The following is a 9,258-nucleotide window of genomic DNA, read 5'->3' on the forward strand; positions in this document are numbered from 1 at the left end:
TATAGCCACTGTATTAAAATCACTTCCCTTTAGGGCAATTGTTCTCAAAGTTAAATATGTTAGATTGTCCAGAGACTTTATAAAACATTCATATTCATAGGCTTTTTTTTTTTTCCACAGAGGGAGAGGCTCAGGAGTATTTATTTTAAACAAGCACACAGGATTCTTATGTGTAATCCTTAGACCACATCCAGGGTAACAATTATTTAAATTGTCCTGATTCCATACTAAGGAAAGATATGAGAGGACTTCTCTAGCTGGATGAGGGATAAAAGACTCTATTTGATTCTTTTTTTAATGTTTATTTATTTATTTTGAGAGAGAGAGAGAGAGATACAGCAAGCACAAGCAGGGATGGGGCAGAGAGAGAGAGAGATAGAATCCCAAGCAGGCTCTGTTCTGTCAGAAAGGAGCCTGGCATGGAACTCAGTCTCACAAACCATGAAATCATGACCTGATCCAAAATCAAGAGTCAGACGCTTAACCAGCTAAGCCACCCAGGTGCCCCTCTATTTGACTCTATATGTTAGATTATGTTTCAAATTATATTCTGTGACATCCTCAACATGATTGTGTTTCTGACAGTGTTGTTTCAGAGTCTTTGCATCAGATTCAACTTGAAATAATCTTGGTAAAATTACATTCCTGAGTTCGACCTGCTGCAACAATGATTTTGAGTTGGAGTATTTTCACAACCTTAGATGATTCTTATGCACACTAAAATTAGAGGATAATTTATTGAATTTATTTTAAGTGCCAAGTACATAATTAGATGTTAAATTCTGGAAGAACAGACTAGAGAAGAGGAACATGATTCTTGCCTTTTGGAAGTTTTACACCGTAATAGACCTATGGTTTATCACAGTGCTTTTCAAACACGGATATGCGCATGAATTACCAAAGGAGATTATTAAAATGCTTGAGATACAGTCTGAGATTCTACATTTATAATGGGTTCCTAGGCAGTGCCCATGCTTCTGGACCAGGGACCACACTTTGTGAAGCAAGGTGTAATAAAATGGTATAGTCCATGAATAGGAGCCCCACATTGGGTGTAGCATTTACTTTGAAAAAAATGATATAGTCCATCTAAATTTCTGTACCCTAGTCCACTGGCTAATAATTGCCATTCTTCAAATTTGTCGCTGTCCAGAAGCCTTCTAGAACCCTAAAGTTTTGTTACTAAGAAAATGATGTTGATTTTGTCCTTTTTTGTTATGTTTGTCATCTAATGCAAACAGTACTAGAAGCCATTGTTTAGAATATACTGACATCAGAAAGGATATGTTAAATCAGGATGCAGAAAAGCTCCTCATCCCATACAGAATTAATTTTGGGGCTGAAGGAAATCATCTATTCAGGATGGTGAATCAAGAAGTCAAGAAAGTGAAGAAGGGGGATCCTGGGTGTGAGAAATCTAAATGGGAGAAACACTGCTGGGAAATATGGCATCTTCTTTCTGAATTTTGAGCCTTGGGAAGGCTATTGAAGGAAGATATACAAGGGATAATTTACTGATGACCCCCAGATTCACCATCTTTAACCCTTGTGCCCAGGCAGGTTTAAGCAGGTGCAAACACTGGCCGTCACTGCTGATGCCTTCTTCTGTCTCTACTCCTATGTGTCTAAGACACCTGTCCAAAAGTTCACACCATCCCACATGTTCTGGAACTGCAACCCTGATGTGCCATCCATCAAGATTCTGGCTCCACAAGCTGAACCTCTCTCACCCAGAGACCGCCTCCGGAAAGCCATCTCCAAGATGTGCCTGTATACATGTCCCCGAGATCGGCTATCAGCACCCCATAATATCACAAAAAAGAACAGTTTGGACCAAGTGGTATGGGAAGTGATGGACAGAGTGAGAGGAGATAAACTGGTCTTCCAACAAGACCTTGGGTTTGGGCCAGGCTCAGAGGAAGATCCTGTTCCTCCCACCAGGGACACAAAGCTGCCCACTTCTTCTGGTCCATGTGCCCTTTGCCATAAAGAGGAAACACAGCAGGGGATAGCCACAATGCAAACACCATCACAAACTCTGGATTCGAACCCAGAGGCAACCTGTTGCACACATTCTTTGCCCAAAGCAGATCTACAGTGGAGCACAGACCCTGCACAGGTGAAGAGAGAGCTGTGGGGTCTACAGGCCACCAGTAAGGAAGTCCATTTAGCCAAGGATGCAACTTTCTGGAAAAGAAAGAGCAGAGCAAGAAAGAGCCTGTTTCAGGAGAATCCCATGAGCAGGATGGTTAAGTCATTGGACTTGTCCATTATCCAGCAGAGCCAAGAGCGCCCAGCACTGCACCCATCTCTAACCCAGCAGCTGCAGGACACTTGTGACTTGGAGGACATGAGAGGGTTGGGGGCAGGAGAGAGGCTGGCAGAGAAAGGCTTTGTATTCTTGCCATTGGGTAAAGGGAATCCAGGCTCCCTGTCCTCGCCAGATATCCCAATTCTTGAACTACATTCAGAAACTTTTGGGAGTAGGTTAATGGAGAAGGATTAATAGGTGTGATTTCTTAAGAGCATCCAGGTTTCCAGAACTTTTCTAATTCCTCATCTGATCTGATCTTCACTGAAGTTTCTCATCAAGCACACCTGTCTATCATTTGTGGGATCAGCACAAGAGTATGAATAGAGGTCGATTATACACTAAGCTAAACACTATGAAATAAAGTATGGTCTCTTCTACATCAATAAATATGTAACCATAAAGACCTGGAAGTCCAGGTTCAAATTTAAATTCTCAGACTCTTCGGACTTCTGTGCTAGAACACAGCAGTGTGGGCAGAGCCACTCCCTAGTCCTTGGACTTTCACCTTCTCTTCCCACGCCCAGATCTGTCCTAAACCACAAAGACTTTGCTTATAGATGTGTGAGCACCCCAGCCTACATATCCAAAAGCTACACACCCTCTACTCACAAAAATAGCCATCCACTGGTCATCACTCATGCCTAGGAGTGCATACGTTAGTCCAGAGGTTAACCTTTTAAGACAACAGATATCAGGCAAAATCAGTGCAATTCCCTGAAGAAGCCTTGAAGCCATCTGAGCACAATATCTGGGCATCCTTTGTAACCGGAACATGTTCTAGAAGGGGTAGTGCAAGATCCAGGTGGGCATATCATGTAGGTCCACCAACTCTTCATCCTGTGGACTCTCAAAAACCTAAGACCTCTCTTGCCTGGGACTATAGACAGTACTGCCATCAAATGCTGAGCTCTCTTGGGAAATTTCTCAGACCCTTGCCACAAAGAGAAACTGTGATGATTTGTAATATCGTTTGCATGGATGTCACCTCTCACTGGACATAGAGCTGCACCTCAGCTCCTGCGTTCCTCACTACCACATTCCTGCCAAGACAGAAGAATCCAAGTCTCTCAAGTACACTCAGCCTCTTTCCCCTATGGCCACCTGCCATCCAACACCTTTCCCCACTGGCTCTGGGTTCTGCTGGGATCTTGGGTACAGGTGCAAAGCCATAGTGAGGACGAAGAGAGCTGCCGGCCCAACAGTCCCAGACACCCCCACCTGTACCAGATGTGCCGGCAAAGACTCAGGCAGTAAGTGGGTCTCTCCCTCCTCTCTCTCTCTCTCTCTTTCCCTCCCGCCCTCCCTCAGGCAGTGATTCTCGGACCTGGCTGCATATTGTGATTGCCCAGGAAAATTTTTTTAAATACCCATGACGAAGGGTCTCACATCCTGTGATTCTGACTTAATTAACGTGGCATGGAAACCAGTGCCTGACCTTTTGTTTTTAAGCCCCTCAGGTGATTCTACTATGGCTGGTTAGATACTTCTTTAGTTCAGTGGTTCTCAGACTTCAGCATCAGAATCACCTGGAGGGCTTATTGAACTACAGATGTCTGGGCCCAAATCCCAGAGTTTCTGATTGAGTAGCCCTGGACAGGGCCCAAGAATTTGCATTTCTAACAAGTTCCCAGGTGATGCTGATGCCACTGGTCTTATAATCACAGTCTGAGAACTGTTCTGGGGTAAATTCTGTATAACCTTCATATTCCAAACGTAGCCTGCAGACTGGCAGCCCTATAGCATCACTTGGGATTTTGTTAGAAATGTAGATCTCAGACCCCACCCCAGATCTCAGGAATCACAGTTTTATCAAGACCCTTAGGTGGTTTATTTGCATGCTGAAGTTTGAGAAGCATTGCCGGAGTTTTTAACCATAAAGAGCTACGTCCTGGCTCCTGCTTAGGGCTACATTCTAATCAGCCCACATCACCACATGGGGAAGACCCCGTGTATCTCGCAGCTATGTTCCCCTAAACTCTGAGCTCCTTCCAGTAGGTCTGATGTCCATAGTTCTCCTTCCCTTGTCAAAGAAGGATAACAAATCTCACATAGGTGGTTATTGCAGCTAAAATGTCTTTCCTTTCAATGCGAGTTTGAGTATTAACTGTGTCAGAGGTATCCCTTTGAACGCTTTGGCTAAAGATTCATTATTTAAACTAAGTATATGTGAGGCTCCTGTAGTCTTTACCACCTATCCCCTAGGACCATAGAGAAGATGGCATCAGGAAAAAATTTTCTAAGATAGCAGGACTTGAAATCCTTCTTGAATTAAGTCACTGAGTCTTGCTTAGAGTTCCTTCCATTTTGAATCTCTTAGTACTATTGACTGCACTTCCTTGCCCAATAGTCATTTTGGGTCAGTACTCTAAATTTACTGTGTTACTTGTCCAGAATCACAGAGATCTTTACAATTCTAGCTCTTCTAACTTTCTGTGATTGTAGAGCCCTAGTTGCTTTTCTTTCCCTCTTACTCATTACTTTCATCTCCAGATATATAAATTGTATGTATACAGTAGTCACTCACAAAAGAAGTAAATATCAGAAGGCAGCAATATATTATATATAGTTGGGAGAAGTTTAGGATATGGAGTCAAATGACCTTTCTATACTTACTCAATGATCTTGTAAAAATCACTTAACTTTAATTTTATCCTACATAAGAGGAGACTAATAATAATTGTGTGTGTGTGTGTGTATGGACTGGACATTTATGTAGAGTTTCAACCCCTTATAGAGAGTTCGTGAAGGCAGTGTAACATATTAGAACAACAATGGTGTTGCTGATTTTAGAAAAGGTAATCATGGGCATAAAATATTTAGATCAGTGATTCTCAGTCCTATAAGGTTTTTTTTTATTGCTATTTCCTGGACTCCAACCAATAGAGTTAAATGCAAATCTCTAAGGTTTGGACTTGGGCATCATTTATTCTTCTTTTAAAGCTTTCCTATTGCTGCATAGCAAACCATCTAAAAGGTAGTGGCTTAAAGAAAATGTTTCTGGGGCGCCTGGGTGGCGCAGTCGGTTAAGCGTCCGACTTCAGCCAGGTCACGATCTCGCGGTCCGTGAGTTCGAGCCCCGCGTCAGGCTCTGGGCTGATGGCTCGGAGCCTGGAGCCTGTTTCCGATTCTGTGTCTCCCTCTCTCTCTGCCCCTCCCCTGTTCATGCTCTGTCTCTCTCTGTCCCAAAAATAAATAAAAAAATAAAAAAAAAACGTTGAAAAAAAAATTAAAAAAAAGAAAATGTTTCTTATTTCTCACTATTTTGTGGGTTTACTGGAAGATTCCCCTGTTTGTCTCACCTGGGCTCATTTATGCAGCTGTTTTGGACTATTTGGCTGGGCTGGATTGGAAGGTCAAAAATGGACTCCCCCACATGTCTGGAACCTTAGTGTTGACTGTCAAAGGGAGCCCTCTCCATGTGGTGTGTCTTTCTTTGATAGTCTAGCTTGTCTTTCCTATTTTGCTGAATTCCTAAATTCATCAAAAACTGAAATTCCAATGCTTCTATTTACGGGTATGTTGCAAGTTTCACAACGTCCCCTTTACCACATGTTATTGGTCAAATCAAGTCACAAGATCAAACTGAATTCAAAGGGAAGGAAAAACAGACTTTTTTTTTTACATTTTTATTCATTTTTGAGAGACAGAGGGAGACAGAGTGTGAGTGGGTAGGACGGAGAGAGAGAGGGAGACACAGAATCCAAAGCAGGCTCCAGACTCTGAGCTGTCAGCACAGAGCTCAACATAGGTCTCAAACTCATGAACCACAAGATCATGACATGAGCCGAAGTCAGACGCTTAACCGACTGAGCCACCCAGGCATCCCCAGACTCTATTTTTTAATAGGAGCGGCAAGATCACATTGCAAAAAACCATGTGGATGGGAGGGTTGTCATGCCATCTTTACAAACGGTCCATCACGATGATCTCAGTGCACCGTGAGGATTAAGAATAACTGCTTTCGTGGGGTGCCTGGGTGGCTCAGTCGGTTGAGCTCCTGACTTCGGCTCAGGTCATGATCTCACGGTCTGTGAGCTCAAGCCTCCCTGTCCGGCTCTGTGCTGACAGCTCAGAGCCTGGAGCCTGCTTCGAAATCTGTGTCTCCCTCTCTCTCTGCCCTGACCCTGCTCACACTCTGTCTCTGTCTCTCAAAAAGTGAATAAACATTAAAAAATATATTAAAACAAAAAAAAAAAAAGAATAACTGCTTTCATTAAAGGGCTTAATCCTCACATATTAAAGATACACTGGGGGTAAGTTTTCATTCTATAGCTAACTCAGACTCAGCCACAGCATACAAATTTGAAAAGGAAATTAATTGCTAGACTTACCACATTAAAATAGAAACTGTGGAGTCTGTGCTCCACAGCTAGGTTTCTTTGCCACTGACTTAATTTACTCTGAAATACAAAGCTTTGCGCAAGTGTTATTTGTCCAGCAGATGTCAGCCTCACACAAGAAAATGCCAAGATGTCCGGCAAAGCAGGCCGTGTGCAGGTTCTATAATGTTATACTTTCTGGGCAGTACCTACAACACCCAGGACACCGGTTCCTCTCCCAAAACTGTCCTACAGGGAAAAAGTATTGTTAGGAGTTGTAAATTTTAGGTAAGGAATCAGATTCTGTTTTCTGCCAGGGATATGTGGTTAGAAATGATGTATTTCCCTTATTCTAAGGCCTGCATTTTTCCACATTTTAATATCTCTGAAATAGAATGGGTCTTACAACTGACAGTGCCGATGTCTATTTTTTATTCCTCCTTAGTGAAATATAAAATAAAGGAGTCTTGCAAAAGATGGTTTCTCAGATTCAGTGAAACACAGCAACTTTAGGAATGAAATGTACTTAACTCTCTCGAGTAGTTGAGGAAATGATTTTGCAGGTTGCCCTTCTATGATTTCCTAGAAGACTCCGAGATCTCTGCTCCACTGACACAGTCTTTGGCAAGCGGGCCACGGTGGTTCCCAAATCTTTTGGACGTTCCATAAATTTGTTTCATCATCTTTTCACAAAGCTATGAATTATCTCTCTCTATTCACTCTTCTATCATCCTTTAAGACATCACAAGAAGGGGGCAATACCTGTGAAAGCACCTCAGGAGTGCCAAGATTAAAGACTGTGTGATAAATATGGAAGGGGGAAGTTCACTCACCACCTTCTAAGGCAGAGCTAGTCTGCCTCCAGGACCTGTAATTATCTCTCCCAAGGACAAATGATCTCCCAGGAGCTCCGTATCAAGCTTCGTGTTCACCTACTACTCGTCATCAGGCATGAGAGGGGTGTGAGCCTGGGTAGGAAGGGATAGCAGCCCCCAGCCAGACATTGAGTCCAGTTGTACAGTCCTCACAATGCACAAAAATACTCAAAGAGGCAAGCAGGGGTGGAAATCCAGCTCTCCTGTGCTTACCATCCAAAATCTCAAAGGTCTTTATCTTCTAAGCGGAGTTCTTTTTTTTTTTTTTTTTTTTTTTTTTTTTCTAATTCATCTACATAAGGTGAGTGCTTTTCTGTAGTTAGCCCAAGGACACCTTAAAAAAGGATCTTGTCCCCAGCTATCAGCTTTCACTTAGTCTCTGTCAGAGAAGAAGTCTTAATCTTCCTCCCAGATCCTAGGAAAGGATGACCCTCATCATGCCTCATAATTTGCACCACACTCAAGACTTCCGAATGCATAGCCCTTTCCATTTGTGCCCTGTTGCAGAAATTTAAGCTGTTGACCTCTATCACATTTATAAAAGGCAGAACCAGATCTGAGGGGGGGGGGGGCACAGGCTCAAATATATTCTATCTGCAAAGGGATCATACCTGGAGGTGGGGGTTGCACTTTATGGGCAGCTCTCCTGGTGGCAGTGGGAGAAGACAGGCAGGATTGGGTGGGGAGACCACGCAGAGCATCAGATAAAGAAGGAAACTAGTCTTAGATCATCCCAAATATCAGGTAATCCAAAGCTGTCTGTTGATATTTAGGGGACCGATATGAGACAGGTAGCTACAGACTTGCACTTTGATGTAAGATTTTCCCATGTGACAATATTAACAACAAATGTTTACATATAGTGCTTACTACATGTCAGGCCTAAGCCTTAGCACTATGTGGGAGTTAAATCACTTAATCCTATGACATAGCCTTTTTATTCTCCCCCATTTTATAGATGGTCACACCGGGCATGGTTACTTTTATACCAAAATAAATTTTGAAGAGCCGCTATCAGACAGGTGGTGTAGGGAGGGATGGGGAGAGGCAGAGAGGAAAGCAACAGGGCACCAGGAGCACGTGACGATTATTTTTCTGCCTCACTTACAGTTCTTACCAAGGTTTTTTTGCATCTATTGGGGAAATATAATTAAAGACAAAATCTTCTGCCATCCCAGAAAACCTCTCCAGAAAAGTATAAGAAAAAGAAAATAGTTTTATTTTTGAATATGATGTCTGTGTGTCAGAGGCCATCCACTAAAGAGATTGCAGAGACAGGAAGAAATCCCACCCTCTTCCAAAGGCAGGCAGATAAAGGCCCTTACATACATACAATATACCTTGGAACTGGTGTGGCCAGCTCTGTCAGCTAATTGCCTTTATCCAAAGGACTAATAAAACCTCTCGTATCTTTACGACAGAGGTAGTTGCGCAGGTGGGAGCCGGGCATCTACGGTAGACTCCTGGTCTCTCATGGGGACCCAGAGATAGGGCTAGAGTCTTGGATGATTATTACATTTCAAAGCAAAGGCTTCCATCATCCTTGAGAAAGACATTTCAGGGTCACAAATGTGGCAAGAGGCTTATTTAGAGATTTACATACATTTCAAAGGCAGAAAGAACTTACAAGTTTTCTAAAGAAAACTTCCACTTTCAGAAAAGGGGAGGGGGCTTCCACAAGAGGGAAAATTAAGCCTTTTATTTTTAATTCGTATTTGCCATTATACCTGTGTTCATATCTTTCCTCTCC

The 9,258-nt window shown here is 42.7% G+C and overlaps 1 protein-coding gene across 1 annotated transcript in view; it reads left to right on the plus strand.

Moving 5' to 3' along the window:
- TESPA1 (thymocyte expressed, positive selection associated 1) overlaps nt 1-2,715 on the plus strand; it is a 24,676-nt gene extending 21,961 nt beyond the window's left edge. The window contains exon 9 of the mRNA XM_040487881.1: nt 1,557-2,715. Within this exon, the coding sequence (XP_040343815.1) occupies nt 1,557-2,506 (950 nt within the window). The 3' untranslated portion in view covers nt 2,507-2,715. The remainder of the gene's footprint in view (nt 1-1,556) is intronic.
- The last annotated feature ends 6,543 nt before the right edge of the window (nt 2,716-9,258 follow it).

This window comes from Herpailurus yagouaroundi, unplaced genomic scaffold (assembly GCF_014898765.1).
Source record: "Herpailurus yagouaroundi ecotype Mexico unplaced genomic scaffold, PumYag 166, whole genome shotgun sequence".
In the NCBI taxonomy this organism is placed as follows: Eukaryota; Metazoa; Chordata; class Mammalia; order Carnivora; family Felidae; genus Herpailurus; species Herpailurus yagouaroundi.